Genomic DNA, 27,906 nt, shown 5'->3' on the forward strand with positions numbered 1-27,906 from the left:
TATTGTGGTTAGTTTGACAGCGGTTCAGTTGTACAGAGTTTGACAGTAGTCAGTAGTAGTTGTCTCCTGCTTGTCTATCGCCTGCTGAGAGTCCGTAACGTTAGCTGTTGTAACGACGTTCGAATGCAAACGGAGTAACAACGAAACGGACAGCTTTATGAGATAAATACAGACAGCTTTGTAGTTGTTGCACGTCTCAATGGACACTGTTCAGGTAAGTCATTTAGCTGAATAGCCAGGTTGACGTGATTTAGCTTTAGCATGTCGCTAGCAGGGGGTTGGCTAACAAGGGCAGGGCCAGTTAGCTGCAAGGTGACAAACCGGTAACGATAGCTTGCTAGTGGATTGGGTTCTAATATGAACGCTAATTAAGTAATTCGTTGTCACTAGGCTAACTATGTTTTAGCTGCTATATGCTTTATTTGCCCTTGTACACACCTTGTTTGTCATCCCCAGAAATTGGTGTCTGGATTTTCTCTGGACCTGGGACCATTGAAAGAACCTCTTGGATTTATTCGTGTCCTAGAATGGGTAAGTTAAAATGTCTCTTAACTAGATAATAAACCACGTAGCGTAAACGTTAGCTACAACTTATGCTTGATCATCGTGCTGTTTGTATTTCCTAGTGGGTAATTCCACTAATTTCACGTACCAGACCAAGAGTCCACTATACAGTGTTGTAAGCAAGATATTCTAGTACATAGCCTAAGGTGTAAAGGCAGACAAACACGTGCTCATTAACTTTTGCAGGTTCCTCTGTCTCTGCATTGTTCATTTGTAACTATAGAGTCTTGACTTTTGACCTGGTTCACTGAGTGAAATTATGCCATAGCTGGTGAATTTACAATGCATGGAGCTACTGATTTACAAAGTGGAATGTTAACCTAAATTAGAGAATGTCAACATTTTGTGATTGAGCCCTTGTACACTTTTCATTATACACTTGATTATGTATGGCAGTGGACCAAACTGGAAGTTGAAACAATTGCCAGGAAATTCCCAGATATTGTGACTTCTGTATTGAAATAATAGCTATAATATTGGTTGCATTAATTTCAGACAGTTTAGCACTTCCAGTCAGAACTGTTGTTGATTCCATGTGTTAAAATAAATAATTAATTCACAATCAAGCAGATGAATATGTAAGATGGGTAATATTGAAAGCAGAGGCTGAGTTGGTGCTTCTGTGAACAGCTGTATACAACTGTTGAGAATCAAATGCAGGGTTTTTACTGCATATAGGAATTTTTGGCACCCCAAAAATCTTTTTTTAACCAGTTTTGTACACTGGGGTTTTATATACTCAAGCATAATATACAGGTAAATGCATAGATTTCTGTCAAATAAGGTAACACCGACTCATTGCATTTACTGTACGCATATCGGTCATGCGCAGACCACACCAAAGGCCCATTGTGAGCCAGGAGAAACCCTGAAATGGTTAGGATGCTCTAAATATCTCTACCCTGTGACTCTGCAGTTGACTTCATAATGAGTAACTTGAATTCATCATACATAAAAAAAAAAGATAATAGTTCAGGAATGCCCCCTCTAATGTGACCGGCCCCTAATACTGGTTGTGCTTTGTATATGTGGCTGAGGAAGACTACTGTGCTAACTGCCCTGATACAGCAGGCAGTGCTGTGTGTATTTAAGGCGTGAGCTTGTGGAGCAGCCGAGTCCGCTTGGTGATTAACGTATACAGCAGGTTTTATCTGCTGTTTGACTCCAGGAAGGTGAGTAATAAAGCCTGGCTTAGTTAGTTTATTGCACAATGCTCATGTCAGACCTCCAATAAAGATCAACCGAATTGTGACCCAAGTGTTACATTTTCTTAGTTTTTAAACCACTTTATTTAAAGATAAGACTTAAGGTGAGGGCACACTGTTTCCATTGCAGTGAGGTTAATACAAAAACTAAATTAAAATTAAATTAAACCAGAAAGTTGGATGATTTCTATGGGTCATACATGGTTTCCCTTGTTTCTGCTTCCAACTCTATTTGAAGACACTGTTTTAAAATGAAAATGTAGTAGTGTGGATGTAGCCTCAATTTTGGTAAAGTGAGGGTTTCAGCGTCGATATTGCGATGTTTGTGTACACCGGCTGCCGCACATTGCGTTTCGTTATTCTTTTTTTTTTAACGCTATTTAAAATGCGTTCTCCTGCATTTCCTTTCCCTACTTTCCTCCGTCTCTCTGTCACTTGTGTCTCGCTCACATACACACACAAAGCTCCTCCCACTGTGCGGTATTGTTTTTTTGTTTTTTTTAAGCCCCCAATGTCGCCTTGCCTGCGTGGCAATGGTTATGTTTAAGGTTATGGTGAGGGTTAGCTGCCTGTAAGGCGACGTTGGAGGCTTAAAACACCATCGATCCCATCGTGCACACAGCGTCTGTCTCCAGTTCTCCATCAAGGAGATAAGACGGTTGGCGAAATTCACAAGTTCATGAAAGGTTGGTATCTATCTCGTGAACACCTTTTACACAATCACACATTCACAATCACCGACCCGACTGTTAGCAAACAAGCGATTGTGCCTGCTTTAGATAGTTAACTAGTTGCAAGTTTGCGGTAAAATGCAGTTGCGTTGTCAAGGTCAAAACACTATATGTAGCAGCTGTGAATCAAATAAACAGATTATAAATAATGTTATGTAATTTTTTACTCTTACACTTAATGTTTGCTGCTTCAATCCAGATGAGTATTAAAGTATTTTCTGTGACTGAAAAAGGCACGCGTTGAGGATAAGGACCAGCCTGAACTGAAGTAATTAGTTATGTTATTTTTTTTTTTTTACAATATTTGAAACCAGTGAAAGGGAGAGAAAGACATAGATTTGTTAGGCATTGAAGTAGGAGAGGAGGACAGTATCCACCGCGTGTCCTCCTCAGTTTTGATTCCTCCCCCTCCCCCTTTGCATAAGTTTACAGACCCATGCTAGGTATGGTGAAGGGGTGGATGGCTATTTTAATTCCAAAGGCCAAGGGAACTTTATCAGGATGCATAGTATCCTGGATCGATGAAATAACAAAATAAAAAAAATAAAAATATATATATATATATATATATATATATATATATATATATATATATATATATATATATATATATATATTACACACACACACACACACACACACACACACACTGTATTTTTTTACAGCGCACAGAGAGGATCTGCCTCCAGCCCCTCCCACAAAATTACGAATCCCACTATGGCCACGCCAAGACCCGCCCTACGAAGCTGCTTGATTGGTTGGGGTTAGGCATTTCACCTCGAGTGGTTAAGGTTAGGGTTAGGGGATTGGTCAGGGGATAGGACCTGTACATGTAAGCATGGACGCCTGGCCAATAGTAGCGTGTGAACGCTATTGAAGGGCGGGTCTTGGCGTGGCCATAGTGGGATTCGTAATATCGCGTCCCTCCCCCTCGTGCCGTGTGCACTTGCTCAGAGAGGCTATCGTTATGTTAGCTAGTTACTGGTGGTCTTGCCGTGGGATTAACTGTACTAATAAAACCGTTGAAACGCCACGGCCACGCTGCTGTGAATGCTCCCCGAACGTCATTTATCAGTCTGGTTGTTACCCCTCTCAGTGATAGCTCCATATCTTTATAACGGAGCTAACCGCTAATCAGAGCTAATCGTAGCCAACCGAACCATGAGTTCTGCGTACCTGTATCCATTAACTGCATGTATGGACTCGAGCCTGAATAAAACCCTTAATTTTATTAAAATGGCTGTAAAAGTTTTAAACTACAACTCAGAGTTGTTTGAATGACAGAAATCAGCTCAAGGTACAGTGTAGCGTTAGCTTCATGGCTGTATTAAGAGAACGGGTTAGCGTGCCAAGTTGATGCTTTCTCTGCGGAGTGCAGACTGATTTGCTCTCGCGAGTCATGTGACCAAATCGCAGCCTTTGTGATTAGGAAATATATTATTGCAAATGCAATTAATCATTCAGCCCTATTTCATACTACTCGATACGGCGTCAATTCACATGCAAATGCAAGGTAATGTAAGTCAATGGAGGACAAACAGCGTTGATAAACACGCTGAAAAGCGGGTGTGCATCTTCATAACGCCAATATTGGCATACCAATTGGCGTGTCATACGTACGCCACTTCATGAGATCAGTCTGCCATATTATATCGTGATATGAGACTAGATATCAAGTTAGATCTTGGATATCGTAACATCGTAATAAGGTAAGTGTTGTCTCTTCCTGTTTTCAAAGGCTGCTTTCAGTAAAGTGATCTAATTTGCATTGCAATATACATTTCCCCAAATCAAAATCCATTGAGAAAATTCGATAGTCTCTTAAATTCCGCTCCTGTAGGCATCACCCTTGCATCATTTCGCATTGTACCGAGGCTCCACCTGACCGAAGAACGGCGGCAGCTGATCAGGGCTCAGCCAGCAAATGCGCAGTGGTGTAACGCACGGCCGTGCTATGTTTTCCTTCAGTAGATTGGCTGAACAACACCGTGCTGCTGCAGTATAACCATACATATGTTTTTTGGGGCTTTTCCTACTTTAATGGACAGGACAGCTGGGAGAGAGAGGGGGATGCAGGAAATCATCACAGGTCGGACTGGAACCGTGGACTTCTGCGTCGAGGCATAAAAAATATGTGCGCCTGCTCTACCAACTGAGCCAACCTGGCCACAACCATACATATCTTTACACACGTCAGACTGGTCGGCTATAACTCGTCATTTCTCCGTTCCCAGCTGAGATGGACAACATGATGCTGCAGTGTTTCAACAGCACTGCATGAATTGGCAGACATTTAGCTAGAGGCTTAATCCTGAAAAAAATTTTTTTAAGCCTGCATGCACGTTTTTTTTCAGCCTTACATTGTTTTAACAAAGCAGCTAATATTGGTAGCGAGAGCAGCAAGTTGCTGCTGTCACTGGATCTTTCTCTGCAATACACCAGCCCGGTAGGGACAGCAGAAGGAAAAAACTAAACAAAAATTCTAATCCGTTTACGTTGTGCTGCAACTTCAGTTCAGACAGAGGCAAGAGACTAAGATTTGCATTTATATTATGTGTATTCACTTTACATGTTATTTAAATTATTGCAACCCAGAATGTTGTGCATTGTACATCGTGTTGCAAGTTCAGCTGATGGCACAAATGTATATTTAAAGGTACAATATGTAACATTTCTACATTAAAATTAAACATTAAAATCGACTATACCTATGTTATATATTTGTTATATTTATTATATATATGTATTTTGAGTTGAGTACTTACAATATCCTAAATGTTTCCAACAATGTTCAAACCCAGAGAATGACATGGGACGTTTCATTTAGTCACCTGTCAGTGGCGTCATAAAACCTTTGATCCCTCTAGTTACTCTAACTTCCGTCAAAACACGGGAACCCAGATATGTTCGAGAGTAATTGTAAATCATACAATGTCACAGAAATAAATAATACTCAGTAACCGTAATACAGCTTGCTTTCTGCCACACAGCATCATTTTGCCATTGATTACATGTCACTTACAACATAGTAATACAGGAATATGTAACACAGTAATATATAATACCTTATTTATTGATACATTTCAATATCGATCAATCCAGCTTGACGTTATGTGCTACGTTGACAAGTAGCTAATGCTTTGTGGGGAACGTTATAAGGTTACAACAATGAAGTTATTTGAGGTATAATTGTTTAGACCAAGGTAAAGTTAACGTTAAACAGCTCTGGGCTAACCCACGATTACGTTCGCCTGATAGCGTTAACGTTAGCTGTATAGATAGAGGACAATTCTATTGCTAATTTAGCGAACCAAAAAAACGTAATTATGTGGGGGAAACTTATAATAATAATAAATTGAATTTATATAGCGCTTTTCATGGACTCAAAGTCGCTTTACAGGGCAGGGTAGATTATAAAAACATAAAACAAAACAAACAAAACAAAATTCAAAACAAAACAAGAACAAAACAAAATTCATTTTCTTATCAGAATGACGTGAATAAATGTTACTAAACGTAACATGGATAAAACTGTAATGGATAAACCTACCCGTGAACAGATATATTTTAATTGGCAATTGTTTTAAACACTGAAAACTACAACTCCCATAATGCCATAAACACAGTGTGTTCTTTTTGTCTTGTAATCGCGACTAGTAGCTCGAGTGTGACGTCACATCCATGTCGAAAAACGAATAACCGCGGGTTGTTGCGTTCTTTTTGTCACACAATACTACGAGTCGGAGAAAAGATGGATTTTTTTTTAACATTTTTAGTAACATTTAGGATTCTATTCACCCAGTTATTGACATATTACACAAATATATTTCACAGTTTGATACATGAAAATTACATTTTGATTAACGTTAACGTTAGGCTACTGCTCTGCTTTCTGCTCAAGACTCGGCTTAAAGCCATTGTCATATAGCAACCGAGCGTCTCTAGCCAATTTCAGCTGCACAAGCTACAAAATAACTAATTAGGCGGTATTTAACTCATAAGACTGTAGCGACATGCCTATAGGTAGCAGTATACAGTACTATGTGTACGACTTCTTCATTTGGTTACAACAAAGACAAAAGTGCTTAAAATTGTAGAAAACCACAATGTTTACTACGTGTGATGCATGACGTTGCCATCTTTGAAAGTGAACTCGGGGTCCTCTGAGTTCAGACGACTTGACGAGTCGTATATACGACCTCGGAGGCGTTCTTTTTGCAACTTCCGGTTCGTAACTCCGCAAAACGACTCGTAAATCGACTTTGGTGGACAAAAAGAACGCACCATTACATCCATTGTTTTGATTGAGAGACCCCTAGCAGCAGAAAATAACACATTGTACGTTTAAGTGTGTATGCACTTTATATTGTATTTATTGTATTTAATGCATTACTGCATACAGTACTGTTAATGGTTTATTCTTTGTTTAATAAAGTATATGAAATGGTTAAATAAGTTTTGGGTTCAATTTGCTCTAAACCATATCCAACAGAAGGTACTTTTATGAATTGGCTGGGTATTTCAGTCACCTACGTGTATGAAGATTGAGTTCATGTGAAGTATTGAATCAATATCCGTTTGTGACCCAAAGTATTGAAATTGAATCTTGATATCATTGACAATACCCAGCCCTATTTAAAACTAGTGGTGTAAATCACAAATTTTAACACCATACCATTTTATATTGATTCCTTTGACAATGATACGATACTTGCTGATATCCTCTCACGGTACGATTTCAATTTAGGAACCTGCAATCGATAAGTGTCATATGCCAATTCAATATGGTTACATTTATATAAACTCAAAAAAGAAACTAGTGTGTCAGTTTTATAACCGAGCTCTTCCAGGCAATGAAAAAAATCTATTCTTTTTTTTTTAATAAAAATAATAAATATAAAGTGGGAATCTAAAATCAAGGGGATTCTTACAGACGATATGTATCGATATTTTAACTGGATCTTTGAATCGATATATCTATCCCGATGTATCACCCCTAGTTGAAACGTGGCCACCAGTTTGGTGGCTGTGCTTCTTGAGTTTGAGAATCTTTTACCTTAAGATGGTCAATGAGCTTTCAAATCTGATTTAACTTCCAATTACTCCAGGCAGTTTAGCAAGTTGAAGGTGGTGTTGTAAGTCTGCTTCGGTCTCAAGGCTGAAATAAACAGAATTCTTTCAGGGTGATGTTTCCCCCCCCCCCCCTCCTCTACTGTAATGCTCTTGGAAGATGTTTATAATTCATATGACTGGATGTCATACTTGTTTGTATGCCACACCCTGTAAACGTGGACATTTGCCACAGTGTCAGATAGAGGGTGATCACCACTTATGGAGGTGGACTGGCTATTTTTGTAGTCCAGACCAGCTGGGTTGGATTTTGGGCCAGTATTACTGTATGTTCACGTGATGTACTATAACTGTACCATAAATGTTATTTAAAATCCGAGATCCACCGATAGACTGGCCTGAGACCGGAATTGGCCGGTTTTCACGTGCTCGGCCATGACCGGCGACCGGCAGGTCAGTCTGACGTTCCGATTTCATGCCGGTCAACGCTACAATTAATTGCCAACATAAGTTATACAAGTTACGAGTTCGCGACAGTTAGTCTCTTTTTCCCCTTTCTCTCAACTTTTCCGCCGTGTGTCGCGCGTACTCGCACTATTTTCGCACATGTAGGGAACCTCGTGAATTAACCTGCAACATGTCAGCTGTTTGGAAATTCTTCAGCGTGTGTGCAGAAGATAACAAGTTTGCGATATGCAACACCTGCAAGGAAAAAGTAGGGCGTGGAGGGACGGCACCAAAAACCATTGGAAGTGAAAAGAAGGAAATGGTTCTAACATTGCACTTTTAGATGTGTGTGTGTGAATTTCCCATTTTCAGGAGTCATTTATATAGTTCTATTTTATAGTGATACATTATCTGTTCAAAAAATTTTTTATGTTCTGTGCAAAATGTTCTATTAAAGAAAAGATAGAAAATAAATATTTGTGTGTGCTGTGCGGTTAGAAAAAAATTAAATCGGAATCTGCTAAAATCGGTATCTGCTGGCCTCACTCAATGAAAATCAGAAATCGGAATCGGCCTAGAAAGTTGTAATCGGTGCATCTCTATTTAAAATGTTAAACTGCTGTTGTCAGAACCCTGTGACTGGCTGCTGCAGTCTCTTATCTGGCCTGCCACTCCTTGCTGAGGAGAAGTAGTGAGGAATGCTTCAGTCAGTCAACGTGAGGCTGGGTGGGACACTGGATTCGGGACAGGGAACCCCCCCCCCCCCCTCCACAGGGTTTATTTGGGGTACTGTCTGATTGGCCTGGGTGGGTCAAACAGGGCTGAGATGAAAGCTGAGAAATGTTGTGGCGATCCAGAGACACCTGAAAGATGAAACCCATTCCTGAAAATCCTCAGCTTGCTACGTACTGCACTCCAGTTCTGTGTGTGTGTGTGTGTGTGTGTGTGTGTGTGTGTGTGTGTGTGTGTGTGTGTGTGTGTGTGTGTGTGTGTGTGTGTGTGTGTGTGTGTGTGTGTGTGTGTGTGTGTGTGTGTGTGTGTGTGTGTGTGTGTGTGTGTGTGTGTGTGTGTGTGTGTGTGTGTGTGTTTCTGTTGTTTATATTGCGGTCTTTACTCCACTACTGCAGCCTGTTCACCTCAGTGCCTGGCCCTGTGCTTTGGCCCATTGTATGCAAATGATATGTACTTGCTGCAAAGGATCCTGATGATTTGGGAATGTGCTTTGGTAGATGTGGGTGTAAGTGAACAAAGGACATTATTCTTGAAAGAAAGTACGGAAGCTTGGATCACATGCCCTTATCAGAAGCTTTTGATTGGAGGAAGGATGTCCTGGGAAGGGGGAGAGGTTTGTGGAGGGGGTGCCCTTTGTCACACGGTGTTCCTAGGTGCTGCCAGCCGATACCGATTTTTAGCAGATTCCGATTCAGTTTTTTTCTTATTTATTGATACTTTACATGACAGTTGCTGCAACACCACCATTTGGTTATGACAAAAGAGCAATTATCTTGTGACCAGGTGACCATATTGTCGCATTAAAGAATCACGAATCTTCAATTTGTTTGCCTGTGACTAAACTTTCAAAACACTGCATAATCCCAAATATGCATTTTCATCCAACACGTTACAGGAAATTTCAGTACAAGATATGTTTTGTCATGTTTTTTTTTTTTTTACTCTTGAATGTTTATGATCAAGGATCTTTCATTAACACAATGGGTTTCGCTCAGCGCCTCATCAGAAAAATTTACAATGGGCCAAAGGCTTAAACACAAAGGATTTATTACACATCCTGGATGTGTAATACAGTACAGTAATACTAGTACAGTATTGAACTGAGTAACCTTTTATCCTACTTAATGTACGCATTATAGCAATGTTAGAAAGCTAAGTTTGTAAAACCATTACATTACAGTGAAAAAGTAAACTCCTGACTGCAGTTATTCCCTCACCGCAGTTGATTCTCTGCGACCCTGGAGTGGTATCGCAGTTTTTCTGCACCGTCAGTTCATGTTGAGGGTTAGAGGAAATGGTCTGGGTTCCTCTCTGCTTTCCATTCTTTCTGCTGGGGTCTGCTCTCTGTCAGCATAGTTGAAGATATCAGCTTGTTTTTCTCCCTTTACAAGAAACGTTTTGCTGACATTCATTCTTATGCAGTGTGAAAAACAACTCCTACAGTGTTAACCCAACTTAAGTGTTCTCTTCTCAGCGCTGCATTCTGAGTGACACTTAGGGGCCATCCACACGGAAACGTTTTTTTGTGCAAACGCACGTTTTGCATAGTTTGGGCCGACCGTCCAGACAAATCCTGTAAACACACTGCCTGAAAACGCACTTTTTTGAAACCTGGTCTCAGGGTGAAAAAATTTGAAAACTGCTCTCGTTTGGCTTCGTATGGATGGTGAATACGGATACGACCCCATATCGATGATGTCATCGCCACACCCCTCGACCTCTTACCGCACTAGTGCTATTGCACGCCGGTCACACACGACTGCGGTGAAGCTAAGCGAGCATATCCCATCTCTATGGTCAAACCAGCTCACTTCATTTAAATACTTTGTCTCTGCTCCCTGACACTTCCCTCTGCCCTGCCGGTCCTGGATTCTACACATGATATATTGCTAACGTTATGTAGTCAATGTTAAACATCGCTAAAGTAGCTGACCGCTACAGCTGCGACGTAGCTAACTTTAGCTGCTATGGTTAGCCGCTATTATAGTAACTTTTACCACGGTTTATTGTAGAAAGGCTACCGCCAGAAAACCGTAGATTATCAAAAAGACATCATTCATGGATCACTGATGTTTGTTTGACTGCCGATGTTAACTAGCAGAGCTGCAATCATGTCCGATGGGAGACAGAATTGCAAAATAAAAAGCAATCCAACAGCACATTATACAATGTAAACAAAGACACGTTTTATTGTGGCGGCCTTTATAAAATGAGCAGTGGTGAAAGTTATTATAGTCCGCGGATGTATTAAGAGAGCGTTAGTCTAGCTAGCCATGTTATGATGGAAGTGGAAGTGACAATGCTCTTCTCCAGGTTTTTTTTTTGTGAATTTCTGTAGCAGAAACGGCACCGCCTATAGGCTTGGAATAGGAAGTAGCGTATTGAGTCATTTACAAATGGATTCGTTTGGACGCAACTATTCTTGAAACGAATCCAGGGAAGACGGGTAAAAAAAAGCTCGTTTTGGTACGTGTGGCCTTACAGCAGTATAGGCTACTTGTCATTCACATGACACAGGAAATAGGAAAGTTTCTACCACAGTAAAAAAAACTTCAGACACAAATAAATGTGTGGAACAAGTAGGCCTAGGTGCAGCAATGAGTACGTTAACATGCACACCAATATTCGACTATTATTCAGAATAAGGCCTTATTCCGAATATAGCATTTTCTGATTAAGACGTGGGATATTCTGGTATTATTCGGGTTTTAGAAACCGTATATGCATCTCAATACGGGTTTTTACTGCAGTTTATGGCCTCTTGCCTGTTTCTGGCTTATGGTCAGCTCTGTGCGTTGCTATGGTTGCTGTATACAAACCAACCGGCCAACAGTTTGCAAGGCTGCAGACCCGATAAGAAGGAGAAACACAGCTAATTTTAAACATTATCAAAAACTTGGATATCAACAGGTTTAGTGGAATATTCACTTTCATTAGCAATGTAAACAGCTTAGTCAGAATATCGTCTTTTTCGGAATAAGGGCAAAAACGGGAATATTATGTGCATGTAAACCTACTCACTGATGCTCTGCTAATTCTAAATATATCAAGTTGATGGGCATGTTTTTAATATTTCGTCATGTAAAAATCAGTCACCATTTGCCATTGCAGGTTTTCTTTTACTACTTATCGCAGATGACAAATCTAATGGAAAATATTTTCCTAGTTTGTTTTTGTCTGCAGCGGAATTACCTGTGATTATTATTGTGATTGGACAAAGAATGACGTCATGGGGCGCTTTTATAGTCCTTTCCATATTAAAGTGATAGTTTGGAGTAATTTCACCCTAGGGTCCTTTGCACCATGACCTCGAGCCAAACACCCGAAGCTTTTTTCACCTGGGTCGAACATTGGGAGAGTTAGCATAGAGTTGCTTTATCAGCTGAATAGCTTAGCGCAGGGGATAATGGATCCAGTGATGTATCTCGTAAGTTACCCCACTAATGATGCCCGAAATGATACCAAACTTCTACACTAGTACAAATAGGTTATGCACTCATAAAAAGATGGATTGGAAAGTTTCTAAGTACACTAGAAGTGTATGTAAATAACACTTGCCTGTTGGCTTCTCATCTCTGCTGCTGCTGCTGTTACTACCGGGCAGTAAGAGTGCTTAGGGACGTCTACAAATTACAATACTGAAAAGAGATGCAACAAAAATATTTATTAATTTAATGATTAAATAAGGTAGTGTATCCAAACTTACCTCAATTATAACTCGTCTCCTGCTAGTTGTACTACAGCACTTACTTTTAAAAAATAAGTTAAATTAATATTTTTCTTGCGTCTCTTTTTGGTGTTGTAATTTGTAGACGTCCCTAAGTACTCGTCTTACTGCTGGTAGCAGCAGCAGAGAGCAGAAGCCAGCAGGCAAGTGTTATTTAAATAAACTCCTGGTACTTACAAACTTTCCAATCCATCATTTTATCAGTACATAACCTATTTGTACTAGTGTAGAAGTTTGGTATCATTTTGGGCATTATTAGTGGGGTAACTTACGAAATACACAGTTGGATCCATTAGCGCCTGCACTAAGCTATTCAGCTGATAATGCTAACTATCCCAATGTTCGATCCAGGTGAAAAAAGCTTCTGGGGGGTTGTTTGGCTCGAGGTCATGGTGAAAAGGACCCTAGGGTGAAATTACTCCGAACCATCACTTTAAGAGGCTCCATAACATGACCAGCGTAGTACAAATTCTTTAGTAAAAATGGAATCTGATTATATGATGCCTTTTTGTAAGAGCTAGGTTGGTTTAAGCTGAAAGTTTGGTTTGTCAGCTTTATATTAAAGCATTTAACATTTTGCTTTCAGCTCTGAGCCGCAGGAAGGGAGTTTCGTGTGTGGAAAAAGGATGTGCTGACTGCAGGGAGGAGAGTGATATTAAAGTGGGGAAATTAGTTCAGAAAGTGAAAGTCACATCTAGAAGGGAAAATGCATTGACTTAAATGTAGAATATTACCTGTGGTCCTAAAATGCAGTACATTTTGAAAGTTTGTTTTATAGGAATTCACATTATTAAATTGATTGATTACTGAATGAAAAACTAGTCTGTATGTCACAGCCTGTAAACACGGACATTAGCCAGTAAAGGCAGTTTCTCACTGTGTCCGTCATTAAATTGGCAATAATTTAACTTGAATAAAAACTTGTATTGAGAGTTTATGAATGTATTAAGTGTATTGCTTTTATTAAATCAGAATTACAGCAGCCAAACCAGGTTTAATTTCCTTTTAAAACCCAAATCCTGATAGCTTGGGGCACCTGTCAGTCAAACAATCTCGCCTCTCCTTAAAAACCCTTTAACCCTTGCATATTTCTCTGCCCTACAGGTCTTCACCATCTTTGCCTTTGCCACCACTGGAGGTTACTCTGGGACATCCCACTTTACAGTCAAATGCCCAGGAGGAACCCCGGAAGAGACACCTGTAGGGCCTGTGTTTGACTACCCATTCAGGTACTGTAGAACACTAGAGCGCTCCCAGTCATAATAGCCTCTGCTGTGTATCTCTAATTGAAGCCTTGTCCACATCAAAATACATTTTTAAAATACAGTAAGTGTGTGAAACAGGATTTTCAGATTGTTTTCTTAAAACTCCAGGACAAAACCCTTCTAGATCTTTCTCCTCTTTCAGTTGGCAAACACAATTGTGGATTACTGTCATCTGGTGAAAAGTATGGCTTTTACACTTGCAGTGTGTCTCAATTCTGATACTTCCGTGAGTACACATGTAGTAGTATACTATTTACTAGCGCGCACTAGTGTGTACATTTTGACAGGGTAGTGTTCAAATCGCGCAGGGCCATTTTGCACTGACCAGAAATGATTCTTCTTCCTCTCTTTAATGGTAAATTGCAGCCCAGCGAAACATTACCACAACCTATTGTTGCCATACAAAATATATACCAGCTTGTTTTCTCACTATCTGACTGCAATCAAGTCATATACATGTATAAATTACATTTGTATGGTTCGGTATTCACCGTTTCAATTGCAACCGCTGCAGCTTCCTCGCCGCCACATTCACAAGTTGGAAAATTTTGGAAAATACGTTGGTGGTCCTGTAGCCTCCGCTCCGTAGCAACCATTGAGTGCGAGTAGTGTCCAGTGTTCCACACTAAGGCCGGTTACAGACTGCACGCGTCTCGCAAGCGTGGCGTTTCTGTTGCGTCTCAGCTGCGTGGATTTTTCTGTGTCCTACATACCAGAAGCGTGTCTGACGCGGCACTGCTCCTGCTGCTAGGTACAGGGAGGGCTGATCTCGGGACATAGTGCCGACAGATTCAAACTCTGATAAATGGGTAAGTGGGCTGTCTGAACAACTTTGTGTAGCTGTAAAGAGCCTATATAGCCTATCTGATGTTGGACCGTCACTCAGAACACACTACGTTGTTATCGTAGCCTATCCTACCATTTATATATAGCCTACTGATTTGATTAAAGCAAGACAACGTTAGCAGTATTGACTGCAAAACATGTTACAGAATATTTCGTTCTGTATGACAGGTGCAATATTTGAAAATCTTTTCTCTGAAATTTTGTATTACATTTATATCTACATTGATGTCAAACCCTCAAACATCAATGTCATTTAGTAATATGTATTTGTGTCTAAATGACATATAAACATATTTTCCTATTCTATTTTGCCTGGAAACGCTTCCAACACGCTTGCGTCTCGCGTGAAAAATAGGCGTCGGTTCTATTTCTAGCAGGCACGCGTCTCAGGCGCGTCTCGAGCCGCGCCTGAGACACGCGTCTCACGCCGGCAGTGTGTAAGCTCTAACCTGTTAACATGGGAGCCGAAATATAAACGGACACGCCACGCAGCTGACACGCTCGTGCGACGCTTCCAGTGTGTAACCGGCTTTAACGTTTTGACCGATTTGAGTGCAGCATACAGGTACTCATGGTGTTGCATTTGGCCATACTTTGTCATTGTGAACACACTATGTATTAAAATTATCAAGTTTAAGTACAGAAGTATGCGATTTAAGACACAGGGTTGGTCTCAGCAGGTTAAACCTCCTTTCTTTCCCCTGGAATTCTCTTTGATGGCTTAATTTTTTGTCTCAAATATAGCTGAATACACAATACTCCTATTGCAGTAACATATCTTATGTTTATGTTGTCAGATGACGGCACAAATAATGATTTGATTGTGAGTGTGTCTGTCTGTCTGTAACGTATATACCATCTGAACTTTATATATGGTCATATCCCAGTGTTTCCTTTAGGGTTTGTTTTAGCGGTGGGGGCGGGTCTGTCCGAACAACCGTAACCTCTGAATAGTTCTACTTGTTAAATTGCAAAGTTGGCAGGATAATTTATAAGGTAACTGCGACTATATTTTTTGTACAGCCCTATTTCTGATACCGTGGTGGCAGAAATTTTTCCATGGTGGGCCACCACTACAAAATCAACATAGAGGAAACACTGTATCCGCATCATACTATTCCACTGAAAGTCAATAAAGACAGAGTTATTAGTCAAACTGGTGATCACACTGGACGGCAGTAAAAGAAGTGGTGCCAGCATCTGTAGTTTAGCAGACATGCTGGCATTCTGCTTGAGCAAACAGAGCTGAGAGCACCAGAGTGGTTAGCAGAAAAAGAACATTCTTTTGAGACTAGCGGAATATTTACTAAGTATTGCATCCCTTTATTAGGCTCTGAACAGTACAGTTGCATTTGTTCTTATTTACTAAAGGATTGCACTAAGATTTTGCACAGGTAAAATAAAAAACAATACCAACATTAATATCTGAGGAAAGCAGGTGTAGAATCTGCAGCACTGTTTCATCAAATACACATGAATGGAGAGAAATGCTGAAACTTTATCCTTAACTTTCTTTTTTCAAAGATATATTTATTGAAGCCTTTTTATGTTTAATTTTACAAACATGGCAAACAAAGTATATTAAATTTATAAAATATATATATATATATATATATATATATATATATATATATATATATATATAAAACATTGCATGAGTTCCTTTATCCCTAACTTTAACAGTAGTTGAGACAATGACAATACTTTAGTGACAGCAGCAAAATAAGAAATATATAGTTACTTTACACATTAGGTCTCTGTTCAGCACAGTGGTTGCATTATACTTTCTCGTCGTCAGTCAACGGAATCTTAATTATTAGGCTTTTTTAGAGAAACTTCAGATAATCAGCGGCTGTGACATTTTGCATGGTAATGTAAACGAACCACCAATTAATTTGTCATTGAAGCGCAATTCTGAAGTGGAGAGCTGCAGACAGAGCAGAGGTAAGCTAATGCTATTAGCCAAATTTACTCTGTTGACTTATAGGGTCCAGGTTGAAAAAAACTAAGGCTATGTTTACACGGAAACGATCTGAAGAGAAAACGCAAAAGTGGCGTTGCGTTATCACTTTTTATTCTGCGTTTAGACGAGCGTTATGGGGGGGAAATCTGCGTGCATATGGTGACGCAAAAGTGTGTGAAATTCGATGTCGTAATGCACTCCAGGTGATAGGTGGCACTGCCACACAACACCACCAAGGCACCTGCCTGCATAGAACCTTCATTCTACTTCTCTCCTTAGTAGCGCGAAACCAAAACATGCCGAAGCGAACAACAAAAACTTGCCTGGAAAGACGAGGAGGTGGAGTTGCATGTTTGTCTGATGATGACCGGCACAGTTGACCGTGATAAGCCACAACACAGCACCCACGGGAGCACTATCAATACCCTGAGCCTCGCGGCCCTTCAGCCACTGCTTGAGAGCGAGAGGCAGCGGGCAGAGGAGGCTGAAGCAGACCCTCCTCTGCCCGCTGGCCGCTGACCTCTGCCCGCTGGCCGCTGCCACTCGCTCGCTCGCTCTCTCTCTTTCTCTTCATCTGCAACGTTGTCGCCTGCTCTGGCTCAAATGAATAGCCTACATATCGTCATTGAACTATATCAACCTTATCCACATTGTCAAAATCATTTAAATATTGAGCCATTACATTGAAATTCTAACAGGAGCCTATAATTTCTGTAGCTTACTCCGTAACAACAGACGCCTTTTTCTCGTCTCTCTCCACACCTCTGTCTTCAGACTTTTGCGTTTTTACCCTTTAGACGGTAACGCAACGGTGGAGCGTTTTTAAGATTTCCACTCTGGAAGGTGGTTTCACTTTTTTGCGTTTTTAAGCCCCAAAAACGCCGTCGCCGTATAAACGAAAGGCACATCCGATAAAATATTTTTTCATTTTCACCCGGGAGCTTCATCGTGTAAACAGGGCCTATCCTTTTAATATCCTCTTGTCTTGTGTTTTGCTGTAAAAAAATATAAAAGTAGACTTGCCTATTTTAACGTTTATAGAGCGGATCTCCGTGGTGCATACACCCTACTTTCGCGCTGCTCTCAGGCCTTGTGTAGCCAGAAGATAAAGTTGTCGGTCTCAAATTATTAAAGCTACAGTAGATTGCCCTCATTGTCAAATTGACAGACAGCCTATAGATTGTTCCATCAGTGTTAAAAAAAAATTCCATCAATGACAGAAAATATTTAACGCAACTTCTTGTTTAGCACGTCAGACAAAAGGTTTTACTTTAATCCCTCTGTCATCACTTATGACCTAGTAGAAGCGTGTGGTGGCGTCTGGATCTGCAGAGACCCTGCCCTCTGCCTGGATTCTGTCTTTGCTTCTAATTTTTCATTGTGTGGGACGTTTCTGGGCGTCAACAAAGAGACTCTGGACCCCACGTGGGTGTGCAACCCCGAGCCAATAACAGTATAAAGGGTGTGCAGCCCGTTCTCATTCCTATGTACTGCCGCTTTGTCGGCCCTCTGCGTCTCATATCGACGCACAAGTTTAATTGACATACACAGATCACAAGCCACATGTGTCTGCATTCTTTTATTTTTATCTATCTATCTATCAGTGTGTAAGAGTATGTTTCCTGGGCCCCATTAAGCACCGCCTACTCAACTGTGAGCGGAACTATTCAATTCAGTTCAACTACACACTCATTTAAAGTGTTTCTCTTGTCACAGAAACCACTGAGAGATATTATTAGTGCTGTCAGTTAAACATGTTATTAACGGCGTTAACGTAAACCCATTTTAACGGCGTCATTTTATTTATCGCAAGATTAATGTTCTTTTTGGCCTAGCAAACTTTGTAGTTGTTGAAAACTACAACACCACACCAGATCTAGCTAAACCGGAAACAAAACAGGCACGCCGTACACACCTGTTTGGGCTTGCGAGCTGGCCAAAGAGTAGTAGCTAACGTTACGTTTTGAGTGGATGGTGAGCGCGAGACGCCGAAATGGATGCCAATAAGATTCTGAATGGAAAGTTTACTTTTAAAAGTTGCCAAATGGTTCCATTGACAAGACCAAAGTGATCTGTGTGTTTTGTAGTTGTGAACTGAGCTATCATCGCAGCACGTCCAGTCTGAAATACCACTTGATGGCCAAACACACAGCTGATGGGAATTCTCCGCCCCCTCGTCAAAGCCAGGCGACAAAAGCACAAAGCAAGCCGATCCACTTTTCCATGTTGATAAGAGCATTAAAATGAGAAAAAATAATGGTACAAAAAGAAATCAAGGAACATGCGAGTTAACTATGACATTAATGCAATTAATCGCGATTAAATATTTTAATTGTTTGACAGCACTAGTTATTATCATACTGTGGTAATATTACAATGTTTTGTTCTGGTGCTGACTGCTCCTATATGCGCGGCTGTCTGGAGCTCTGCGCCTTGTTGTTGCCTGGAAAAGGTAGCCGCCGGTTTACAATAACCTAGGGCTGCTTGATTATGGAAAACATCATAATCACAATTATTTTGGTCAATATTGAAATCATGATTGGTTAACAGGATTACTCATTAACTGTTGGAAATGCATTTATTAATATATATTATTCATGGCATTTATTAAAATTTATAAACGGTGAAACCGTAGAACAAATCAACAGTGAAAACATCTTGAACTTTGACATTTACCTTATTACTTCTACTTTTTTTTTTTTTTTTTTTTTTCGTTGAACTTTTTTGAATTCCCCTTAAAATAAATGATATAATAAATATATTCAAATGTTGGCTGAGTGAGTTTAGCCTTCTGAAGGGGCGAAACTGTGCGTCATTCACAACAAGACAAAAAAAGAGTTTACTAAACATAGCCTAAGGTGCTAAATAATATTTTTTTCTCAAAATCACGATTAAACTTTGATTAATTGCACAGCCCTACAATAACCTTATTTTTAGTTTCATAAAACGTCCCTAAATTCACAAATATGTAGGATATTACTGCAGACATTGCTGCTCATACATCGTTTCCTCATGTTATCTTGTAGTGATGTTTTCTCTAAAGAAAGCGGCTGTGAAGCGGTTTCATTGGGGGTGTACTCGCTGCTCTTGTGCCTGGTGTAGCTAGTTTCATTGATAATAGTGAAAACTTAGTGTTGGAACGTCCGTTCCGCATACATTATGCGTGTAATGTAGCCAGCCTGTAAGTTAAAATGAATTGAACTTTTAAGGCGAGGAAAGGGAAGCGAATTGCAGCCATGTGTGAAAACCGCTTCATCTTAGGACGCGGTTTTCCCTTTTTTTTCTTTTTGGGGGTTTGGAATATATAGCATAATTTTATAATTTTGTCCTTTCAGGTGGGGCGGGGGGTCATTTTGGGGGGGCAGGCTACCCCCTCAAAACAATGGTAGAGGAAACACTGGTATGATATATGTGAGAGTAACATTTATATACACACTCATACAACCAGCCATTCAAACAAAAATGATGTACATGTGTATTTGCATAGAGCACATATACACATATTTAGAGCTTAAGTCATGCTATCACTTAAGGCAGACGTTAAAACCAGGTCTAAACCATCCCAAAATCCAGCAATGCGGCACCTTCCTGTGTGGGTGTGTTTATATGTATTTTAGAACGTAAAAAAATGTTAATTCCACTGATTCACTGCTTTGTTTGGTTCTCTTTTTTTTTTTTTTTTTTTTTTTTTTTTTTTTTTTTTTTTTTTTTTTTTTTTTTTTTTTTTTTTTTTTTTTTTTTTTTTTCTCTCTCTCTCTCTCTCTCACATATGTGCATACAATCTTTGTAAAACCTTACAACTCTCGCTTAACCCTTTTTATATTCTCTCTTCTTGCATTCCTTGGATAGAAGAGTAAGTCAGGTGAGGACTTGTTTTCTCTGAAATCACACAAAAGAGAGTAAAACAAAAGTCATCAGAGCGACTGTTGAAAGTGCCTTCTCCCTATCTACCTTCCTTCAGGTTGCCAGCACACCCGTATGACATACCGACATGCAACGGCACTGATGTCCGTACGAACTACCTGCAAGGCGACTACTCCTCCTCGGCAGAGTTCTTTGTGTGTGTTGGTGTGTTTGGGTTCCTTTATTGCACCGCCACATTGATCCTCTACCTGGGCTACCAGAACGTCTACCGCCAGACCACCCGTGGTCCCATCATAGTGAGTACACACCCTCCCGTCATCACCGAGCTTTCCTAATACCTACTAACCCCATTCACACCCACCAACCGGGGCTATGAGCGGAGATGGAGTTGTTTTTTTTACATCTCTGTAGCCTTGTGTTAGAACCACGAGGTGGATGTGTGATATTTAGCACACACGGTAGCTTCAGCCTCATGGGAGGCAAGAGAGAGCCTACTACATTGACCCTGTATGTGTGAATAGTTATCAGGCATCTTAGACTTCTTGGTTTTAAAATGTGTCTTGGGTGATTGGATCACAAGTGGACAGCGCTAAATACAAGTGTAAATGACCACCCAGATGCATTGTGAGTTGATTACTCAAACCACTTGGCAAGGCGTTCGGGAAGTATTTGACCTCTATCTTTTGTAGTGTAAACACCACTGTGTCCTGATGTGTCTGTGACAAGGACGTAACAGGAAAATGTGTTGGTTTGGTGATGGCATGTGGTTCGCTTGTGGAAAATAATAATAGCCCTACTATTTTTGTCACCAACACCCATCCAACCCCTACATAATTACTACACAGAGTTATCATCTTCTATTTTACTTGGAAACATGTAACTTTGGTATGGCCCTAATCTCATTTTACTATATCTCCACTGAGATCTCATTCTTTATATCTCGGGCAGAAAGTTTTATTTTTAAGCACATGTGCATAGAAGGTTATCTTGAGGCAATCATAACATTTTCTTTTTTAAGGAGCACCAGACCTCTAATAATCCTGAGCATCAATATAGAAGTATGAAGACCGGATGGAGACGCCAGAACAGCACATTATATAACACAGCCAAAACATCTGTGCACGTTACTTTTTTGAATTTAAAATGACGAAATACACAGCAAATGAGAAATTCTAGAAACTATGAACTGGATTTTGCTCTTGGAATGAGAACACACTCATTATGTTTACATGCGACAACAACTTAGAACCTTCTGAACACCTGTGTGATATGATTGTGAATGTAAAGATGCTGAGTGTATACTGTGTACTCCCCCTCCAGGACCTGGTGCTGACCGCTGCCTTTGCCTTCTTGTGGCTCGTGTCGTCCTCAGCCTGGGGCAAAGGCCTGACTGATGTTAAGTGGGCCACTAACCCCGAGCACCTAGTGGAGTCATGCAAAGACCTCTGTCAGCCAGGAGAGTTTCCTTCCATGGGCCGCCTCAATGCCTCTGTGGTAAGTCTCGGTGAAGTAGTGCAGCTGCTACAGACCTTAGTACTTTTTTGTTAAGAGACCCAACATTCTCAGAGTGGCCATATTTGTCCTTCTGAAGAGACAGTGTTTGAAAAATAAATAAATAAAACTTTTATAACCATTGAGAAACTCATCCTGTCTGGATCCAGGATTTATGTGAGCTGCTGAGCCGTCCTAAACCGGACACACATGTTTGCACATTCCAGTAGAACCTTTTGATTCTAAATAACAAGATCTTCAGATATATAGTTCATCGTGGGACAGATTTTGTCCTTGATGTAATCACTCCATCCACACACCAACTAAACAAGAAAACTGAGCTTCACTTCCCAGAAAACATATTGTACTTTATGCAGAATGAGCAGGCAAACTATGTAGCCAAACCATCCTGGTCATTAATATATAGACACAGCCAGGCCACTTATTTCAACTTATTCTTGTACCTAGGTCACATTTACATTATTTTATAGGCCCTTTAGAGTTATTATGAATTTAAAACATAGGATAACCTTCTGGATCCCAATAAATTTTGGCACACCAAGTTTTTGTAGCTTTTTCAACTTTTTGTCGCTTTTTCTGAACTTCTTGTCACTTTTGACCACGCTTTGTTCAAACTTTTTTCTATGATTGCTGAGGAACTTTTTTTGCTGACTTTTTTAGGAATTTATGTGGACCAAACTGTAAGTTAGAAGACTTTATAAAACATGCAATAATACTGTCAAAGATATTTGACTTTTCTCCTAAATAAAAGCATGTTAATTAACTAAAAATGTCTGGCCCTTGATGTCGTTCTTATTTTCCAGTGTGGCCGTTAGTGAAATTGAGTTTGACACCCCTGACCTAAGGAGTAAATTTCTTCAGCGTCAGTGAGCCAATAAGCACGCAGCATGCTTCTACCAAGCTCTAATAATGTGGCTGATAGGCTGTCTACACATCATTGAGGCATGCCAGAAAAACTCTACGTTACGCACAGACACCGGGCTCACCTGTTTGTTGTATTTTGAGAGCTTGACTACTGTGTGCGTCACAGCATGTAAAGGTGCTAAAAAAAAAAAGATTTGTAATTTCTTTCTTTTTTTAAATAGATTTCTTAAAATTGGTATCGGAAAAAGATCTAATGGTTTATGCTTTACATTAATCTGAAAGTTATGTCGTGTTTGGTTTTATTTCTTCTACATTGAATTGTGTAAATATGCCTGTCAGTCATTTTAATATGTTGAATCCATAATGACTAAAAGAAATCTGAACGACATCAAAATAGGGCTGTGCAGTTAATTTAAAACTTTAATCGCGATTACAATTTCAGCTCCTCACGATCACAATACCAGAGTAATCGGGAAAAACGGTTATTTTGCACATTACGTTTCCCAAGTAAACTCCTATTTTGTTTTCTGGATGGAAAAAGATTTGAAATTTCACAGTTCAAGGTGTTTTTGCTGTTTTGTTAAGCTGTCACTGTTTTTTTTTAATTCAATATATCATCTTTCTAAAAGTCAATGAGTAATCGTGTTAAATAATCGTGATTATGTTTTCTTTCCGTAATCGAGCAGCTCTACATAAAAATGTTGTTTTATTGTTATTTTACAGTTACGCTAAAACACAGTGGCATGCTTTCTAATGGGATGGTGTGAGTCGGATGGGTTATAAATAACTGCTCCGCCCATACTTGAGAGAGTATGCAGTTCATCTGTCTAAACACTAGTTTTGTCCAAAAGCAGACAGCATTATGAGCTGATAATCAAATGTTGGCATTTCACAATGTTGTTGCTGCATGTTGTAACTGCTGCTGTCAACAGACTTACCTGATGTCCACCTGATTTCACCAGCTGTACATGGACTTCAGTCTTCAGGAAAATCTTTATTAGCTCTTTCTGGTTCTAGCAACCTCAGCGCCACCACTTTCTCCATTTTCAACGCAAACTACTAGAGGGTGGCTGATAGTAGATTATCTAAGTGGAACAGTGGAGTACAGCCAGTGCCATCTGGTGTTTGAAATAAAAACTGACATCCCTTCCATTGCTGGGATTGCTTCACAGTTTTTGCAGCAGAGTCAAAGCAACACAGTAGTCTCATTTTATAAGTACAGAAACTATTTGTACTACTGTAGAAGTTTGGTATCATTCAGGGCATTATTAGTGGGGTAATTTACAAGATACAAACGTGGATCCATTAGCGCCTGCACTAAGCTAACCAGATGATAACGCCAAGTCAACCAATGTTATAACAAGGGAAAAAAGCTTATGGGGGGTTGTTTGGCTCGAGGTCAAGGTGCAAAGTAGCCTAGGGTGAAATTACTCCGAACCATCCCTTTAAGTGGTGTGACGGCAACAGATGAAACCTTGTTAAAGTTTATAGCATGACTGCACTCGAACACACAAGTGGAGAACACATCATGCATGTAATGTAGGTAGTGTAATTCACCACAAGCAGACCTCACAAATTACTAGTTAAATCAGTAGGGCTGAACAATTTAAGAAAAATATATCTAATTGCGTTTACTTTGACTGATGTTGCAATTGCGGTTTGATTTGTGATATTGAGGGAATGATAATTTTTACATTACTCTTCATTTTCATTGAAAAACATTTTTATTATGGTTTGATTTTGGCAGGGATGTGTAGCAAACAAAGATGTTTTCTAATGTCTGTAGAAAGACAATAGCTAAATTTCCATCCACTTGTCAATCAAATTAACGGAAGTTCGGTAAAAAAACTCATGCGAATATAGCTGGTGAAAGTGTGTTTCCATCCAACAGCTTTTTATTTTTTATTTTTTTATAATTTATTTTTTTTTTAGATTATTTTAGGCCTTTAATTGACAGGACCGCTGAAGACGTGAAAGGGGGAGAGAGAGGGGGGGGATGACATGCAGCAAAGGGCCGCAGTTCGGAGTCGAACCCGCGACCGCTGCGTCGAGGAGTAATCCTCTATACATGGGCACCCGCTCTACCAACTGAGCTATCTGGGCGCCCCCATCCAACAGCTTTTAAAGCGAATAAAAACCTGTGCGTAATGACGTGACATGCTGTTTTGCGATTAAATTGGTATATTGAATTGATTTGAGACATTTTATGGTGTTTCCATTCATTTTCGCACTGAATCGCACAACATTCAAGCAAACTTCCGGATTTTCCATCCGGCACCGCTGCGAGACAACTCTCTTTTTTGAGACACGTATCGCTGTTTGAGCGCCTTCCATTTACTCCGGAGGACGTCCCACGGCTTGTCGTAACATTTGTTGATCATTTCCTTCGCGAGTTCCTGATAAATTATAGCATTTCTTAGATTTTTGCTATCTAAAATAGCCGTTATATTTTGCTCGTAAATTAAATTCAAAAAGTCTCTCGTCTCCTCGCTCGTCCGCTTACATCTCTTTGTTGACACCTGTCATGTGTGCAAACAGAGCGGAAATACTGGCCAGAAATGAACTAAAACTTCTTCTTCTTCGTTTTGTGGCGGGTTGCAACCATAAAATTACCTAAAACTTAATCGCAATTCATTAATTTATTCGGCAAATAACGTTTCCATCAGCGTTTATCATAAACCGTATATCGATCAAGAGAAAATCCGATGACACCGAATGTATTTCATTTGAGTCAATATTCATGAAATTCTATTGAATTTTACTCTTTCCATGAGGCATTTTTCATTCGATATCACTTAATTCGGATAAAAACGTGTGGATGGAAACATAGCTAATGTGTAGGCAAGGACATCTGTGCAGCACGTCAATACTGTATTTAATTTCAGATGGTATTTTGACACGTATTTAGCCTATATTGTGCCTCCTGCGATTTGAAAATTACAGTTGGGCATATTGCAATTTCAAGAATCGGCACTACTTTGTCAACAAAATCAGAACACAGTGAGCTTTAAAAGTACACCATACACATTATTTGTTGTCACTTTCTATCTGATCTCTTGTCTTTCTACAGATATTTGGCTTTTTGAACATGATCCTGTGGGCAGGGAACTGCTGGTTCATCTACAAGGAGACTCCTTTCCACAAGGATCCCAACCCACCAGCCACCATGGAGGAAGGAGGGCCCCCTGAGCCCTAGCCACGTCACTGAGGCTCCTCAAGCATAGCCCCGTGCCCACAGCACAAACGCTCTGTGCCCAACACTGGTCTCTGATGTTAACCTGCAGAAATGGAAACAAAAGGAAGGCAATTGTCCTAAATACCCGCTATACCTCCCAACACGTCGGAGCTATTTTTCAGTTACGGGTCTTTACGTAGCTCAAGTTAACCTTAGTCCCCAATGACTGAGCAACCCTTTATTTTTATTTTAAATCTGCCATCACTGTATGTATTTGGTGTTCAGAACAGCAGGCCTGCAGTGCATTTGCTTCCACATTAGCACACTGTCCTCAGCTGATGTCCGCCCTTCAGGGAGCCACCTAGTGATGAAATTGTGATTTAAGAACCCAGCATCTCTACTGGTCTTCAACCAGAGAAAAGCTGGAAGTTGAAAGCAAACATCCCTCACACCCAGTAAAAGCAAGTGTTTCCATAAGAAACAAAATCCAGAAGCAAACTTTTTAGGTGGGAGCAAATGCACCCCTGGGGTTCAGTCCAGTAAGGGCCTGCTCTTCTTCCAATATGTAATCAGTAAGAGAAAATGCTACAGTACAGATCCCAAGTACTGTATTTCTAAACATGTCAGTCACTTCAATTTCAATAGATGAGTCATAGCATGAGGGGCAAAATATGCTGAATGCTATTTTTCTCCTGTTAAAGCAACAACTGATACCAGAGCCCTGCTCAATAATCGGACTAAGCCATGGTTTCTCTTCTTTTCTCATCTCTGCCACTGAGGCACCAGACCAACTAACCATTAAGTTAACCGCCATGCCGTTTCCCCACCAATGTTCTAATCCACTGACACACACACTTAAATATACTTCATAACCCCATGGGTGTTGCAGTTTCAACACACTTGGAATTTATTGTGCTTAAAAAGAATACTAAGTAAAAAGAAAAAAATCACACTACAATCTACTGCACCTCTGGCAGAGACTTTAATTTTGAACGTGTCATTTTGCGTGATGTTTCAGGTTGGTTGTGACAGGGTTTGCCGCGGCCTTATTTTCAGCCTGTATACAGAACAAGCAGGTTCTCTACATGTTTACTCCAGTATCTGTTGTACATGCCGTTACAGTGGAAGGAACTGATAAATGTCAGGCCAAACCTCAAAATGTTATCATTTACACTACTCCTTAACACTAAGACTCATTCTTGTTTGTGCAATCTTTTGCGAAAGGTGACTTGCAGCGACTTTATTTATATACAGTTCATTTGTATTTTTATCTACATTAATTGGTCCGTTGCATATTTTTAAAACCAATGTTGGGTTTCTGTTTGTATTTCCCAAATAAGTGTCGGTGTGCAGCTTCTCCTTGATTTGTTTTGTAATGTCAGATTTGCTGTTAAATGTGTTTATCCACCGAGTAGCTTTAGACCTGGTCGTGCGATGATAAATAGTTTAACTAACAAAAGTGGCAAACTGTGGTTGCCAGATTTATGTACTCTTTCTCTATTTCTTAATGCCCATAGTTCTGCTCTATATGTAACTTTACAGCCAATGCCGTACATTAGGTTTTGTATTGAATTATTGTCATTGCACTAAGAGGGATCTAAGGATCTCTATGAAGTAACTGTTTTGAGTTATTGGGCCACCTGTGCAGCTGTTTTATTCACCAACTTAGCCTCTGTAGGGAAGAAATGAGAGGCTGCATGAGGCACTGTAAGTAAAGTCATATATTTTCCACATCCTATTGAAATTAAACACAATTCGTAAGATGCTTTATCAATTTTAAAAGATAAATCTTATCTTAACTAGAGCACAGTCATAGGTGGGATGTTTATGTAATTGGACTTCATGTATTTAATGCCTTCGTTTGTGCAAAATGAAACAAAATGGTTTATCTGTATTGACAAGTGTAAAACATGAGAGCTGGAACTGCTGGATTCTGACTCC

At 40.0% G+C, this 27,906-nt stretch overlaps 1 protein-coding gene across 1 annotated transcript; it reads left to right on the forward strand.

The window, feature by feature from the left end:
* sypl2a (synaptophysin-like 2a) lies at positions 1-27,896 on the forward strand. Its single transcript, XM_039796861.1, has 6 exons — positions 1-214; positions 457-531; positions 13,581-13,705; positions 20,512-20,710; positions 21,735-21,908; positions 25,861-27,896. The coding sequence occupies exons 1-6, from the start codon at positions 200-202 to the stop codon at positions 25,984-25,986; spliced, it is 714 nt and encodes a 237-aa protein (XP_039652795.1). The 5' UTR covers positions 1-199; the 3' UTR covers positions 25,987-27,896.
* Positions 27,897-27,906: the final 10 nt, after the last annotated feature.

The sequence above is a fragment of the Perca fluviatilis genome, chromosome 4, assembly GCF_010015445.1.
Source record: "Perca fluviatilis chromosome 4, GENO_Pfluv_1.0, whole genome shotgun sequence".
Taxonomy (NCBI): Eukaryota; Metazoa; Chordata; class Actinopteri; order Perciformes; family Percidae; genus Perca; species Perca fluviatilis.

Coding starts and splice junctions, on each gene's coding strand:
- sypl2a (XM_039796861.1), top strand. Junction 20,711..21,734: donor CCACCCGTGGTCCCATCATA/GTGAGTACACAC, acceptor CTCCCCCTCCAG/GACCTGGTGCTGACCGCTGC. Junction 21,909..25,860: donor GCCGCCTCAATGCCTCTGTG/GTAAGTCTCGGT, acceptor GTCTTTCTACAG/ATATTTGGCTTTTTGAACAT.